Genomic DNA, 17,734 nt, shown 5'->3' on the forward strand with positions numbered 1-17,734 from the left:
GCTCGTCACGACAAAGCGACATTTAGGCATTGAAAGTTTCTCTTTAGCTGGGAGCTTCACACAGGTCAGCCGTCCGCTGGGCAACCTCCCAACCCAGGACGCCTTCCGGAGCGCGCGTATTTACATTTTTCCTAGACCTAGGGGAAGAGACCAGGTCGTGGACCTTGGTGGGGAATCCAAACCCTTACTCCGCCCGCGGGGTGGGGCCAGCCCAACGGCCGAGCCTGCGCATTAGGCCCGATCGGCTGAAGGGCTCTGACGTACTACAAGTCACAGAAAGCAACGCGCCGTGGGTGCGGATGTCCGCCTTACCTGCCCGCGAGTTTATTCCACCGGGTACTACCGCTTTCTTTTTCCCCGGTTCCCGTCACTCACCTTTCAACAGTTAAAGGTTCCTTTCTCTCGAAGCACGTTGAGGAGCTCTTCGCCAACTCGCTTTTTCTCTCTCAGCCCGAACTATGTCTGACTCCCTCTCAGGAATTGGGTAGTGTACGCTAGCGAGGAAAGCCCTTGGAGGCCAAAGCCGGGTATCCTGGTCCTATTTCCGACTCCTGGGCTCCGGAAGGTAGCGCGCAAGCGCTCCCCGCGACTCAGGCGCAGTTGACTTCCGCTCCCACTGTGCTTTGGGAGCCGAATCATGGATCACACTGGTAAGGAGGCGGAGGCAGTGGGGGTCCTGGTACCATGCCCCCTTGGCCGGCCTGGGACTGGTCGCCTAGCGGGCAAAGAGAGGTTGTACTCGCCCTGCAGCACTGTGGCGTGGCGGTGAGAAAGAAATCTCACAGACCCCTCCCTGTGCCCGGCAAGCGCCTGCTGCTTCCCGGCCTACTCTCCGGTGTGGTACCCACAGACTCGGTGCCTGTGATAGCTGCTTCTTATCTGGTTCTGCTGAGCTTCGAGCCCGGACGACGGGCGGCGCGGGCTTTGTGGGGAGGAGGGAATGCTGGATTAAAAAAAAAAACAAACTCATCCCGGGTGTTCTGCCCTACATTATGGGGACTGGCGGGTAGATTTCAGTCGCGGAGTGGGGAAGCCTTATTACGCTGGGAGTCAGTCAGTGCTCGAGAGTGGGTTGAAGACTTCCTGCTGTCTCAGTCAGCTTTGGGCGGGTACTGCGGTAATCACCGCCAGTCGTTATTGTCTCGCCGGTCCTTCATGGACTAAATAGAGGTGGGAGAAGGGAATCACAAAAGAGTGTTCGGAAAGATACTCCGAGAAAGCTTTTCCACCTAAACCCAAAGCATGCCCCGCGCTTCGGCTGTGGTACTTACTCATTATTGGGGGCATTTACTAAGGAGATGTTTCCATTTCTTTTCTTAAGTAAGAATGGCTCCACTCTTCGAGATGTGGTTTATTATTATTATTATTATTATTATTATTTGCTTTTGCTTCCTTGTGGTTTTTGGATAGTGAACGAGTGCACTTCGAGTTAGAAGGTCCCCCACACAGTTATGTCAACCATATCGCAAGTAGGGAAAAAAGTCCTTTCCCTCTATTAAGTATTGTTTGGAATGTCCTTTGGGCCTGGAGATGGAATAATGGAATGGTAAGCAAGACAGACAGAGTTACTGCTGTCATAGAGGTTACATTCTATTGGGGAAGACACAGTAACATTAAAAAAAATCCCTTGTGTTTAACAGATGCTGGGGTAAAGACTAATTGGAGGACGGTTCAGACAGGGTGGTCAGGGAAGGTCCTTCAGGAAAGGTTACATTTATAATTTGAGGTCTGATGGATGAGAAGAAGCGAGCCATGGAATAAATAAGGAGGAAAGCAAGTACAAAGACAATAGGAAAAAATAAGAAGACCGGTCTGCTACAGTTTAGTTACGAGGAAGAGGGAAAGAGCTGGAAGATGAGATTGGAAAGGAGGGCAGGAATCACGTTGTGCAAGACTTTGAAGACCAAAGCAAAGGTCTGAATTTTAAGTGCAATATGAAGACATTGAACTGAAGTAGAGGAGAAACATAATCTCTTTAAAAACATATAATAGGTTCTACGGAGAATGATGTAAGAGGGAGGCAAGAATAATAGAAAAAAGAAAATTTAGGAGGTAATTGCAGTAAACAAGAAGGAAGGCTTGGCTTAGTAAAGGTTGTTCCATTTAGTGAAAACAGGAGTGGGCAGATTCAATAAATATTTCAGTGGTAGTACTTAGACACATACTGATGGGTTGGTTTGGAGATAGGTGAGAGAAGGGAGATGCCTGGGTTTCTGGTTTGAGCACTAGGTAGTACCTGTTACTGAGTTTGGGAGAACTTGGGAGAAAAACTTTTTTAAGGAGTAGATGTGATTCATGGGAACTAGGGAACAAGACTTTGGACTGCTAAGTATGGGATATATATGGGGGGGGCTCAATATATATATATTGAGTCATACAAGGGGAGATATCAGGTGGAGGTCAGAGGAAATATTTGGGCTGAAAAACATTTTGGCCTGAGTATTGCATAGTTGATATTTTAAGGCCTGAGGATGGACAAGATCACTTAAGGAAAAGGAACGCAGAAGGGTAGAGGGCCTAGAACTGAGCTTTAAGGAACTCTAGTCCTAGTTTGGAAATACAGAATTAAAGATCTGGGATCTTGATGTGAGAGTAACAAACATCCAACGTTAGCAGAATATTTCTCATTTGAGCCTATTACTGGAAATGGAAGTCAAGCCCTGTCCAGAGTTTAGAGAATATTACGTTAGGAAATTGTAATATGGGTGGGTGTGTACCAAAGTATTTAGTATCCCAATTCTCCTAAGTTAAAAGGTTGCCATAAGAAAGTGAAAGTCATCCTAACATAAAAATACTCACTAATGAACTGACCACTAAAAAAATCAGGTCCTACTTAGATATCCCTGCTGTTTAACACTAGCTTCTTTTCTTTTAGGTAATATTGTTATATCCTTGATGTTTCATATCAGGCAACAGTATCAAATGCTGTATATAGATTGTGATTACAAACCTTACAAAAGACCCAGTTTTTCATGAAATTCATAAACTATTTGAATCACAAAATCATTGGCAAGTGAGGAAATGCCAGTTAATTGGAGACATCATAGCATAGGCATTTCAAAAGAATGATTTTAATATCAAAGGATTAAGAGCCGTCCTTGAGGAAATTGCTGAAACCCTTGAAGATTATGCAGAAATGACCAATTTTGAACATGCTGAAAAAAGTCAAACATAATGAAGACTGCTATTTCGGGGTGTTCTAATAGAATTTGCTGGGAAAATTGCTCCAAGAAACTTTTAGTTAACAAGTCTTTGCTCATTCTGAGAATTAGCACCTAGTTGTAACTGTAACCTAAATTTTGTAAAATATTTCTTGGTTCTTTTAATTCCAAGGTAAAATTCCAGAAACACCTTGAGGGAAAAAAAAAACTAATATAAAAGTGGATTCACCTTAAATGGACAGTTATATCCTTAGTTCTCACTTTCTTTTTAATATCCAAAGGCTTGATACAGGCTTTGTGTTTTTATTTGGCATATTCAAAAGGAAATTATGCTGTATGTTCTGCTTCTTAAGAAACCAAAAAACCCAAGAGAGATCTGGAATGAGGCAGACAGCTAGATATTAAGGGCAGCAGGTAGTTGTGGTAGGCTAAGCAAGCAGCAGTAGTGATTTCCAGATGCTGAGGGTGATGTGAAAAGGACTTGTAATAAAATGTTGGTATTGCGACATTCACCAAGGTGAAACCATGAAAAGTTATTTTAATATACGAAGGGCAATATTGAACTGTTAACTCTCTGTCTACAACTTGTATTTTTTTAGTTATTGGAAAATCAGGAATACCTTTGAGCAAAAAAATTCATTCTGTTATATCTGTCCTTTGGCTGTAATAGTGCTTGTAGTAGTTAAGTAACTAGAGTGAAAGCAGTTGAAATACATTATTTAGCATGTTAATACGTTTAGCAAAGTGTTGAAAGTTGATTAAGTTGGGTTTATCTGAACTCAAGATTTTAGCTGTCTGTAAGTCCTTTTCCATGAATTTCGTCTTAAGGGTTAGCTTTTATAAAAGTAGTAGTATAAAGTAGACTGAATATTTCAGTTAAGGACCCATATTAAATTTTGTTCTATATATTGTTCAGAAAAAGTGCAAATCATCATTGTGAATTTAATATGTCTGTAATCCTATTAACCTTCGAGGTTGCTAGTTACTGCTTCCAAATTTGGCTTTACTGAATTTAATGTTGACAGCTTGGCCAACAACCTTGGTTCTACTATCTCCTACAGTGGCAGTTACACAGCCTGTTCAATAACTTGTCGTGTTTAAAACATTACTATTTTTTTGAAAAACCAATTTATTTGCATTTCTTACTTTATGGCATTTTCCTTGTCTTTGGCTCATGAAAGGTTTTATGTTTCTATAAAGCCCTCTGGAATTACATGAGAAGTTTTATTATCTACTTTTTGGGGGGAGAGTTCTATAACTTCTGTCAACTTATTGAAAGGTTCCATGTCTCAAAAAGCATTTCTTTAAGGCTTTATCCAAAGTAGAGAAAATTAGCACTTAAACTTATGTTAAATAATACATATTTATAATCAGAACCCAGATATTCAACACTTGATTATGTTGATTTAATACCTGTGGCAAAATAATCAAAAAGAAAAACTAAAAGAAATTGCAACTTTTTCTTTCCTAATACAGACAATGAATTACAAGGCACTAATAGTTCTGGATCATTGGGTGGTCTTGATGTTCGAAGAAGAATTCCTATAAAGCTCATCTCTAAACAAGGGAACAAAGCCAAACCTGCACCTCGAACTCAAAGGACTATAAACAGAATGCCTGCAAAGGTTCCACCTGGTGATGAAGGTAGTTTGTTTAAACTAACAGGTCCAAAAATCTTTTTGTTGTATCTGATTCCACCAAATAATCCATATGATTTTACTTATTTATAGCTACCTTTTAAAAATCTTACTCTCTTTATTCTTTTGTCTTAATGACATCTCATTGTGGCACATTGTACTTTTCTTTCTCTTTATAAATATTGGGTGCGACAAAAGTAGGTTTACAGTTGTTTGTATGGAAAATAATGCAATAATAAATAATAACACGAGAATAAACTCTGTATCTTGCATATTCACAACTGTAAACCTACTTTTGCCCCACCCTGTATTTTGGTTTGGTTTTCTTTTGTTGTTGAAAGTAACACTGCCTATTGTTAAAATCTAAACAGTATTACAGAAAGCACAATATTAGTTGTATGTGGGACATGTAAACTCACATTTTTTACAAACCGTGCAAAGAATACCTTTATCTTTCATAATAATGATGAAGAATACATCTAAGGTAAGAAAATCAAAGTTTCATAAAGAAAATTCAAAGTAGTTTTCACTTTATAGTGATTTTACGTAAGGACAAAATTCACGTGCATACTTCAAAAAATCTACTCCTGCCATAATGTGTCGGCACTAAACGCCCACATACAGTGTGTTAAAAGTAAAATTGTCACTCTCTCCCCCATAACTGTTCTCCCCCAAATTGATATTATGACTTCATTTATTTATTTATTTATTTATTTAATTTATGTTATGTTATTTTAGAGAGGAGTAGGGAGAGAGAAAGAGAGGGAGAGAAATATCAATGTGAGAGAGATACATCGATTAGTTGCCTCTTGCATGACCACAACTCAGGCATCTTCCCTGACTGGGAATTGAACTGGTGACCTTTCAGTTCACAGGCTGGCACTCAATCCCCTGAGCCACACGAACCAGAACTGTCTTGAATGTCATATATAAAATTTTTGTTGTGCGGTAGCTCAAAGATTCTAAGTACCAGGTAGCCAGTCTTTTCTGTTATGATTTCTAGGTTTTATGGCCTTCTTAGACAGGCGTTTCCCATATTCCATGAGTATAAAACAGTTTTCCCTTCTTACAAACTGGCCTGTGGGCCAAATAAAGTGTTACTGGAACATAGCCATGCCTATTCATTTAAGTATTATTTATGGCTGCTTTCACACTATAATGGCATAGTTGAGTAATTGCATAAGTGAGTATTTACTTATCTGGCATTTTACTGAAAGTTTGCTGACCCCTGCTTTGGAACATTATGGATGATAATGTATTCTGTTTTTCTTTTTTTAAGTGGAGCTGACTTTATATATTTGTTTTTTTTCTATAAAACAGCTAGCTATTTGTCCCAACCATTGAATAATCTGTCTTTTCCTTATTGAGTAGGAATCACCATTATCATAAATTCAAGTTCTACGAGTATTTGTATCTATCTTAGCAATCAGTCTATATTTCCCTTTTAGAATCAAACCTGATTTCTCTTTCCATCTAAACAAGCATTTGAAGTTAAGTGTTACAAATTGTGGTAGTACCAACTTAGGGCTGCTTCTGCACTATCAGTAAGGAGAGTTTCCCCCATTGGCCTTCTTGTCTTTTAAATATAATGTACATGTCTTGTAATAATCCAAATAATGCAAAAAAGCTAAAATCCCCCTTCTACCCTTTTCTTTCAGGTATCCCTTTATCACCCCCTGCCCCTCAAAGCCCACAGACCATTACCAGTCTCTCTATTAACAGAGCAAACTAAAGCTGAAGATAATTTTTGGATACATTAGATTTTCTATTTGGGTTAAAAATTATTGATTGCTTTTTTTCCCCCCTAGGGATTATTCAAAATAGGGGGCTTTGGGTGCTGGTAAGGTATCTATACATATGGTTTAATGATAGATGGCAGTGCAGGTTGAACTATTATGAAAAATTATGATGAGCTCCTAATTTACTTGGCTATTGTTCTGCTCAATATTTTTTTGAGTTTTAGATAAATAAGAAAAATTGATTATTTTGAGTTTTAGATGATACCAGCTTTTGTAAGGTATAAATGGGCCATAAGGGAGTCTACAGTCACTCAGATGTAACTTACAAGAGCACTTGTTGAACTCTACACTTGATCGGAGATAATTACATAGCAGTACACTAAAGTATCTGTATAAGCTTTAAAAAATTCTTGCATTGGTGTGGTGTGTGTGCGTATGTATTTCCATGTGTTCGTCCATCTGTCCGTACTGGTTTATATTTATGTGCTATACACAGGTGCTGTAATTTAGCCATGTGCATATAGTTAAAACTTGTGTGCTTCACTACTGTATTTACCAGTTCTAGGGCCAAAAGAGTCATGAGAAACCTGGCACTTTGGAGGGATAGATTTGTCTTCTCAGGTTTACTTTAGTTAATTGGATTCTACCTAGAATCCCCATTAGACTGTTCATTGTTTTTTTGTTCTTTTGTATGTAATAAGATTACCATCAACCTTTTCATTAGGTCAGAGAAATTGAGTTCATTTAATCTTCATATTGTTTTAAGTTTACTGATACTGATATATGCAGTATAGGGGAGGATACTTGTAAGTAGATATGATATACAAATAGATATGCTATGGCTTCATCTGTTTGGGTGATTAACCCAGAGTGGTTTTAATTGAAGGGATAAAGTATCAATATGTTGATGTTTCTAAAATCAAGCTCAGTTTAAGGCTGAAGAAGAAGATAACCAATTTACCAAGTCATAAAAAAGATTTGCAGCATTTTTGTTTCATTATATTCTTTTGGCCTACTACTTTTATAGATAGATTGAATGATGGTCTGTATCTTTAAAATTTGTGTAGTAGGCATGATGAGAGTAGGTTAGTAAAGTTTTATACTAGAGATAGGTGGGTCAGTAATAAGAGCACTTGAATGGAAGTGAAGAGATCTGAGGTCTGTTTCTAGCTCTTCCTCTTACCTTCTCTGTGTTGTTATGGTCTTCTTACTACAATATTCTCAGTTATGAAGTAAGAGTTGGACTACATGAGCACCAAGATAATTTCTAGTTGATGTTTAAACTAGTCTTGGTTATCCTGTTCATAGAAGAGCTTTGAAAACATCAGGGAACTAGGCCTATTTTACCATGTACATGTACTTCCAAAATGAAATGTGAGATATAAAAAGTTAATAGATAACCCTTTCTCTTCTTAGAAGGATTTGATTATAATGAAGAAGAACGGTATGACTGTAAGGGAGGCGAACTGTTTGGAAGTCAGCGAAGATTTCCTGGACACCTTTTTTGGGACTTTCAGGTATAAATAAAGTAAAAGCATTTATTAGAACAGTAAGATATTTTAAATATTTTATTAGAACAGTGACATGAACTTTTATTATAGCTGTCTTTCAGCACATACAACTCATTTGTTTATTAGTGCCCTATTTTCACCACTGGCTGAAATTTGAAGCAATTTTTTAATATAGTCAAATCAATAACCATTAACACTGTTTAAGAAGAAAGAAACAACAAAAAACTGGTAGCACAGCCAGTGGTGTGGAATATGTGAGGATACCAAGAAACTTCTACTTCTAATTGTTTTAACATTTATAAAATATAGAGTCATTGTGTAAATTGTAGGTAACAGTTTTAGAAATGCTTAAAAAGGAAATTTTAATTATATCATTTCAACAGATAAACATCCTTGGTGAAAAGGATGATACACCAGTTCATTTCTGTGACAAATGTGGATTGCCTATTAAGATCTATGGACGAATGGTAAGTATAATTAAATTAAATTCTATTTTTGTAAATTAAGCATTTTTGTAGAAGTAGGATTCTGAAGTTTAAGTAGATAGATTTGTCACTGTTTAATGGCTAAGTTTATGACCTTTAAAATAAATGTGAACTAACTAAGGGAAATTTTGGGATAATTTGCATTTAATGTAATTATCTTGACAAATTCTTGAATTGCTTATAAAGTATTAATTCTGGGAACTAACTTTTGAAAACTAATTCTTTGGACTGTTGGATACCTGTTTGTTTATATTTATCCTGTTTACTAAGGAAAAGGTTTTTTTTCATTACTTAGTAGAATAAAATCAGTTATTCATTTTTGAAGACTAATTTTTAATGTAAAGCTGAATTAATGATATTTTTATTTTTGAGAACTGGAATTGTAATCATTAAAAAAATTTCAACCCTAACTGTAATTTTATAGTATTTTTGACATATCCCTTTTAAAAAGGTAGTTTTACATTTGTGTTTGAAAAAAATTGAATTCAGTAATATATTCGTGATAGTAGAGGGCATTGATTGTGCACTGTTGCTTTGCTGTATAACATAGCTAAATAACAGTAATGAGCTGTGAATTTTAACACATTGACTGCCACACTAGAAAAAAAACAAAACATTTTCCCTAAAGCCATGACGTTTTATTATGGAAATAGAATAAAAACATTGAAAACAAAATATTTCTTTGTGATTTGATGAAAAAGTAATGGGAAAACTTGGAAAGAGTTCATAAAGGAAGTGTTTTTGTTTAAATGTTAGATTTAGTGAAATTTAAAGGTTAAAATAAATAAAAAATTAGCTTCTATTCCTTTGATCCACATTTTTAAATTGCCAGTATTAATTTAACAATAACACCATCAGTAAATGAGATTTTCACAAACTATCTACGGAGTTTTATCCATGAGGCCACTCTTCATGTAATTTGTATGTTATAGCATGGTAGCAGGAGTTGCCTGTGCACCACAAGGCATCCAAGGTAAAGAAGTGATGTGTGAGTTGTGTATGCTTCACAAAGCTCCAGGCTTAAAACTAGGGTGACTTAAATATAACTCACATGGCAGTTAATGTGTTAAAATGGCCTAACATCACTTTCCTGTGTCCTGATTTATTTTTAGATTTTTATAAGTTTATTACTATAAGGCTACCAGGGGAAAATGCTACTTATGTTAAATGTAGGAGACATTTGTTATCTTATTGCTTTGGAATAATTTCAGGAAGAACAGGATAAGAGATAAAATATGGTTATAGTATTCCTTTTGAGGAGCTTTTAACCAGTAGGGACCATGGATGAAATTCACAGCATTTATACTTTCAGAAAGTCTAAGTGAATGTGCATGTATACATGTATTATGGAAAGGGCCAAAGTTTTTCATCATAGTCTCAAAGAGCTTTGTGACTGAAAAAGGCTTATTGCTTGTAATGTTCATTTTAACAAATAGTTCGTATGTGCCTTTTATATCTAGGTCACTATTCTTAGTGTTATTTTTGGGAAATATTTAATTTGTTCTAATATGTATAATTGTATTATGTCTGTTCACAGATTCCATGTAAGCATGTTTTTTGCTATGACTGTGCTATTTTACATGAAAAAAAGGGAGATAAGATGTGTCCAGGGTAAGATCATCATTACATTTTTTTTTTAAGATTTTATTTATTTTTAGAGAGAGGAGAAGGGAGAGGAAAGAGAGGGAGAGAAACATCAATGTGTGGTTGCCTCTTGTGTGTCTCCAACTGGGTACCTGGTCCACAACCCAGGCATGTGCCCTGACTGAGAATTGAATCAGCAACCCCCTGATCTGCAGGCTGGTACCCAATCTACTGAGCCACACCAGCCACATTTTTAAATAATAAAGTTTGTGCTCTAGAGATATAATCTTGGTTAAAGGTAAGAAGTGATATATATCAATGGCAGCGTATCAGCTGTATAGGCATAGCTATTCTTTCTGTGTGAGCCCAGAGTTGGCCTTAACCTTCCTAGGATAGGGGTAGATAGCTGTTATCAGCCAATACAGATTGGCCAAATTGACAAAATATATTTGTCATCACAAAATTTGTTATAAGCCAAAATAGTTATTTTCTTGTTTTGATAGAACACTGGAGAGTTAGTATTAAATAGTGATTGAGAGCAAAGACTTTGGAATTAGAATTACTGGGTTCAAATCCCTGTTCTGCCATTTATTTATTAGTTGTCTGATATAGACTGTTTATTCATCTGTAAAATGGAGCTATTATAATAGCATCTACCTCATTGGGTTATTAATGTTAATAATATATTATTAGATATCTCTTTTTCTGTATTACCTAGAATATAGTAAGTACTGTTTGTAAGTATAAGCTCTTATTTATTACATTCAAATCTGATTGTTATGTCTTGAGGATATTTTAGAACACCATGATGGCATAGACTCAGTCAAGTTATGAAGATCTAGAGGCATTGGTTCATATTGATCTATACTGGAGTGGTCTTGAAGGTTCCAGATTAAATTAGGAATTTTTATATCAATGTAGAACCCCTGATAGAAGGCTTGAGGAAAGCTTTGAGGGAAACTTCCTTGTCCTAGATTTCTTTTAACCTATGTCAGAAGCTATCGCAAGAATCGTTCTTTTGGTTGATAGCAAAGCCTTGGACAATTGTAAAGGGTGATTTCCTTTTATGGTGTAGGAAGGTTGGCATCACTGAGAGAGAAAGGATAAGTCATTGACAAACCAGTAAAAACTGATTGTCTTGGCATATTTTTATAAACTCTTTAAAGTCACAGATTGTAAAATTTGTAGTATGACTAAAGAATATTTCTTTTGTGGAATTATAATTCAGAAGAATTGTGAAATTAAAAGTACATATTTGCCTGTTTGCCTAATTTCCTCTAATGCCTAACTTTCCAATATGGTGTACATTCACTCAAAGTTATACAGTAAATTTATTTGATAGCTTCATTGGGATAAAGGGTTTTTAGATGTTGTAAAACACTAGTAGAGTAAATTAAAAGCTTTTCTCTTTGATATAGTGTCCTAATGTTAATATTTAAAAGGGAATTTAATTTTCAAGGTATTAAATGTAACTCCAGTAAGCAACTCACTGTTTGGCCCTTAGCTACTTAGAGCATAAGCCTATCTGGGTTAACAGACCCAGATCAGAAAGTGAAGAAATGGCAATCCAAGTTAATGTAACTATTATATACTACTGCTCACATCCTGTTACTGTGGAGATGCTCTTGAGCTTACAGTGAAAAGAAGCAAAGAAAGTGAGATGTATGTCAAATGGCTATTAAAAGGAAACCTATTAGTTTCAAGAAGGAGTGCCAGCCTTATACAGCAAGGATGGAAATACAGACATGACTCAAAAGTCAAGAATATAGAGCCACTCTGGCCAGTGTGGCTCAGTTGGTTGGAGTGTTATCCTGTAGACCAAAAGATTGCAGGCTCCATTCCGAGTCAGGGTGCCTACCTAGGTTCCGGTTCATCCCAGGTCAGGGTGCATGCAAGAGACAAACCAATGAATGTTTCTCTCTCACATTGATTTTACTCTCCTCTTTCTCTCCCTCCCTTTCTCTCTCTCAAATCAATAAGCATGTCCTTGGGTGAGGATTAAAAAAATTAAAAAAAAAAAAAAAAAGGACATCTAATATAGTGTCCAATAACCTGATACACATATTAAATGATAATAGATTATAGTGATATAGTGTTTAGTGATTAACTACTGTTATTTTCATTGTTCCATTGATTTAAGGATACACTTTCGGCAAAGTAGATATAAAAACAGTGAGTTAGAGTAGATGTTTTAACCTATTTATAGATGAAGAAACAGATTAAATGACCTCTCCAAGATTATATAGTCAGTACGAGGTGCCAGTTCTTCTGATTCCTAGTTTAGTTCTCTTCCTGCTATTTCAGAAGAATAAAGGCAAAGTAGACTAAATATAGAGAATGAAGAATAGTTATAATTTTAACCCTGAGTCGTTAAAATTAGTGTTGACAATTGAGAAAGGCAGGAGTGTGTAATGCTTTTTAGTAATAAATTTGACCATCCAGAAAGGTCCCTTCCTCAAGAGACTCTTGATAATCAGTGTTTGAATTTAAATTTTATGCCGTTTAATGTTAAGAATCCTGATATTAGGATAATATTGTTTTAGTAGTCCTTGCAGCATCTTCCACTTAGTGTTCTTTCACATAGTATTTGCTCAGCAAATGCTTGTTGCTCAAATACCATACAAGTTTGAATTCCATGATTGTGACATTTGGTTTGCACTTTCTGGATTTTTTTGCAAATGGATGCAAAGCATAGAATTGTTTGAGAAAATCAGATCAATTCTGGGTCTCGGGAACAATAAGGTGATAAAATATATTCTGTTTGATACACTTTCAGTTTTTTCTTGTATTAAGATTTCTGAAGTTAGAAATGCTGACGCTTAATAGTGAACAAAGTGGGAAAGATTAAAGGTTCATTTACAGTACAGTTTTTAATTGTGAACTTTTGCAGTATTTTCCATAACAAGTTTTAAAAATAAGCATATCTTTGAAACTAAGTGCATTATTTTTAAAGTCTGTTTTAGTAAATCAGGTTTTTTCTTTTTCTAATTTAGCTGTAGTGATCCTGTGCAGCGAATTGAGCAGTGTACACGAGGTTCTCTCTTCATGTGTAGCATTGTTCAAGGGTGCAAGAGAACGTATTTGTCTCAGAGAGACTTACAGGCTCATATCAACCACCGCCATATGAGAGCTGGAAAACCTGTTACCCGTGCTTCACTTGAAAATGTTCACCCACCTATTGCCCCACCACCAACTGAAATGCCTGATCGTTTTATAATGCCGCCAGACAAGCACCATATGAGCCATATTCCACCAAAGCAGCACATCATGATGCCACCACCTCCTTTGCAGCATGTGTCACATGAGCACTATAATCAGCCACATGAGGATATTCGTGCTCCTCCAGCAGAATTGTCCATGGCTCCACCTCCACCTCGTTCAGTCAGTCAGGAAACCTTTCGTATTTCAACAAGAAAACACAGCAATTTAATAACTGTCCCTATTCAGGATGACTCAAATTCAGGTGCTAGAGAACCACCACCTCCTGCCCCAGCACCTGCTCACCATCATCCTGAATATCAGGGTCAACCGGTGGTATCGCACCCTCATCATATTATGCCTCCACAGCAACATTATGCACCACCCCCACCTCCTCCACCACCAATAAGCCATCCAATGCCACATCCTCCCCAGGCTGCAGGTACTCCTCACTTGGTTTATAGCCAAGCTCCACCTCCACCAATGACCTCTGCTCCACCACCAATCACCCCTCCCCCTGGACATATTATTGCCCAGATGCCACCTTATATGAATCATCCTCCTCCAGGACCTCCCCCACCTCAACATGGTGGTCCACCTGTAACTGCACCCCCTCCTCACCATTATAATCCTAACTCTTTACCCCAGTTCACTGAAGATCAAGGAACTCTGAGCCCTCCATTTACACAACCAGGGGGAATGAGTCCTGGTATATGGCCTGCACCGAGAGGGCCGCCGCCTCCTCCACGAATGCAGGGTCCGCCTTCTCAGACCCCACTTCCTGGACCACATCATCCAGATCAGACAAGATATAGACCATATTACCAATGATAATATAGTATTTTGAACTGAAAATATGATGAAAAAAAACTTATAGTCAATCTTTTAAGCTTTGACTGTTTTGGGAAGGAAAAACACCTCTTATCGAGGTAGCTATAAAACACTTAGGGTCTTGTCACTTAAAATGGTTTTAACTCTCCACCTTAGGATTGATTTCAAGTACTATAGTGCAGATAAGTAGCTCAGGAGAGCACAACTATATTTTAACAACTTTGTGCCCCTAGTGTGGTAAATTGACCCAAGGGTCATCATTTGTAAAACATTAGAAAAAAATTTTTATTCCACTTTCAAAAATACTGCTTTTGTTAAACCCAGTTTCATTTTTCTTGTGATACATTTTGTTAACCTGTGTAAAAGGATTAAATTTCAATATGGTTGTAAAAATGCTATTTTTATGTGAATTTAAGTGCAACCACATACTGTTTTTTAAAACCATATGTTTTACCACTAATTTCTCAAAGTTAAAATAAAACCTTAAAAGTAAAAATCTAGAATTTACTGTAAGGCAGACTGTTAAATGCTAGAGAATTATTTCACATTTTAGGCACTGAAATTTTGAGGTATGTTAAGTATATAATGCACTTCACTTGGATGCCTTTTCATATTTAGGCAGCCTCAGGAGCACCAAAATACAATGGAATTCCAGTACTGAGATACATTTGTGTTTGTGATATTAAAGGCATTACTCTTTACTTGGAAAGATAAGTCCAAAATATTAGGCTCTGCAGGCTTCAGGCTGTTGGGGGATGCTGTTATTCATTAACGCTTTTTACCGAATGGTTGGAACCACATGATTCACCGTATGTATAATCTTAGTAACATTATATAGAACTGTTTAAATGGTGTTCTTTAGATGAAGTGTGTTCTACTCTGCTCATTGTCTTAAACTAAATATTTAGGGCTGAATAGGCTTTATGTAATTCCTCATTTCATGACAGTTTGATCCTCTGCTTAAATGGGGTCTTGTTTATTGGGTTTTAAATTACAATCTGAATGCCGTGGAGGAATTTGAATACTGTATTAATGAAGGATGTTCTTGTAGTCACAAACTTGCATTGCTCAGGTTTCATTACTGTGTGATAAGCATTCTTTAACTTGAAATTTTAAAACTATTGATGATTTTCTTTTTCTTTTATTGGTTAAGCAGTCTAAAACTTGGGATATTTTAACGTGGAATCAGCAGTGAAGACTACCAGATGATTTTGTATTGGAGAAGAGAAAAGAAATGACTAAATTGTGAATTTCAGTGCTTTATAAGGTGCCTTTAGAGTCAGCTTTTGCATTATAGGGGCTTGTTATAGTCCACCTAAGATGACCACTCAGTTTCTACAGAATTCATGTACAATTCATTATTCATAGGATGTTATTATATATCCTTTGAATAAACCCCTGTGAAATATTTCCTCCCCCCTAAAATGGTGCATAATATAAACATGAAATGTGTAGTATGCAGATAATCCTTTATTGAATAGTTTGTAGTGTATAAATTTCGAACATTTCTTTTTGACAAGGGGTGAACTGATTGCTAATTTACCATTTGATTCTGTTAGGTCCAGACAAAACAGTTTCTCATCTTGGATAATCAGATACAAAGTCATCTGTGAACTTAGAGCTGAAGTTAGAAATAATAATAAATGGCCATTTCAACCTTGATCAGTCAAAAATAACTTAATACACTCTTTTAAAGTGATTTTTCACACCTATCAATTTGAGAGTCCACTGTTAATATTTCTGGTGAGAAATTTTTGTCATTAGAAGCATAGGAGTGAAATAGTGTGAAAAATTGGTGGTGAGTGCTTCTATCATATTACTGTAGGTACTTGGACTGGTGCAAACTTGATTCCTGTTCATGCTCCTCTTTAGGAGCTGTTATAAAGTGGTGTTGAAAATCCAATACCATTCTTTCATGTAATAAGAGAATAGCCAAGTTCATTTTAGACCTTCTCAACTATTTATGAAAAACACCTGTTTTTACTGAAATTCGCTAAAGGTGGATGTGGTTATGAAACCACTTAGTCTATGTATTGGACAAAATAGTATAAAATTCCACATATTAAGAGAATTCTCACAGGCTTTTTAAAAATGACTTATTTTCAGTTAGGTTTAAGAAATACAAGTTATGCAAGGAGGCAGATCAGATGAATGTGTTGTAGCAGACAAATTTTTAAGTGTGTTAGACTTGAATTCATCCAGTTATTGTTTGGACGAGGGTGGGTAGGTATAAGGATAACAAAATTGCTGTTAGTGTTTCTTTCCTTAAAGAAAAAAGATGTGAATTCCAGCCGTTATTTCAGGGAAGCCTTTGAAACTATAATGGATATAGTCTAAATTAAATGTATGTATGTTTCATTATATTGCTCTTAAGACTACTGAGGTGGCAGTTTAATTCTTAAAAACAATAAAATGAAAGCATAAATACTGTTTTGCCTAAATGAGTTCTTACCTAATCATGACACATTTGGAAGAATGCAGGATTTTTTATGTTTCTGTTGATAGAACTTTACAGTAAAATTAGATTCACTTTTGGAGATTAAATGAACAATTTGAATGTTAAATTTCTTCAGTGGCATGTTTGTTCAAAGTATTATGTAGTATTTGGGGAAATAGTTGCAAAGCCTTATATCCATTTTGCCCTGTAAATACCACTGGCTCAGAATTATTTTGTAAATACTAACGAGATACCACTGAAATATAAATGGAAAAGATACCTGAGCGTATTTTTAAACTCACATAGTGAACTTACTGTGTGACGTATACAGAGATGCTTTAGGCTTTGTTCTAAATTACTGGAAGAGTATCTTTCATACACCTTTTTGGAAAAGCCCTGTAGTCCTATCTCATAAAAAGAAAATTGTGAAAAGTACATGGAATAACTCACAAATATCTAAAACAAAAATAATGTTTTTCTAGTTATTAGATTAGCCATCAAGTTGGTATATTGATGTTTTTGAAGTTTAACAATCATTCATACATTTTCTGAGGTGGATGTATTTTTCACTGTAACTAATCTCTTAAATTGTGGCCTTGAAACCAAGCAGAATTTACTTACTGCAATTTATGCACAATCTAACAAAGCAATGGTGGATATCCTAGACTTAAAGAGAGGGAGGCAATACTTAGTAGTGATACTAATAAAAACATTTGGATTTTCAAACTTCTTTTTTTTTTTTTTTTTTTTTTTGGTTCATGCCCCTTCAGTTTCCCATCATTGAGGGAAAAGATGTTAAGGTAGAATTTTTAAAGAAACATTTTAGTGTTAAAGTTACATTGTCCCATTTCCTTATCTTTAAGAATTTTTAGGCATTACAGAATCACAGGATTGAAATGAATGATGATAGGTCACATTTGGACAGGGCCATATCTTTTAAAAAATCTAGAATTTTGAAATGTTAATTTATTACCTCAGAATATCCCATTTCTATTCTTAGTAGTTGTAAGCACCCAGTTTCATATTGTATTTAAGTCCATTTCTTATTAAGCTACCTTTAAAATTGTCCTCTTTTTGCCTTTCTTCAGATTGAAAAATCCTGCCCCCTTTTCTTGCTGTGTTCCTTTCAAAACCTCTAATTTTTTTTTTTT

General features: G+C 36.0%; 1 protein-coding gene across 1 annotated transcript; it reads left to right on the forward strand.

Moving 5' to 3' along the window:
- Positions 1–348: 348 nt before the first annotated feature.
- CBLL1 (Cbl proto-oncogene like 1) lies at positions 349–16,054 on the forward strand. Its single transcript, XM_090287351.1, has 6 exons — positions 349–650; positions 4,638–4,805; positions 7,954–8,054; positions 8,432–8,515; positions 10,071–10,144; positions 13,111–16,054. The coding sequence occupies exons 1-6, from the start codon at positions 638–640 to the stop codon at positions 14,144–14,146; spliced, it is 1,476 nt and encodes a 491-aa protein (XP_090143477.1). The 5' UTR covers positions 349–637; the 3' UTR covers positions 14,147–16,054.
- Positions 16,055–17,734: the final 1,680 nt, after the last annotated feature.

Source organism: Furipterus horrens, unplaced genomic scaffold (assembly GCF_987537825.1).
Source record: "Furipterus horrens unplaced genomic scaffold, mFurHor1.1.pri manual_scaffold_9, whole genome shotgun sequence".
Taxonomy (NCBI): domain Eukaryota; kingdom Metazoa; phylum Chordata; class Mammalia; order Chiroptera; family Furipteridae; genus Furipterus; species Furipterus horrens.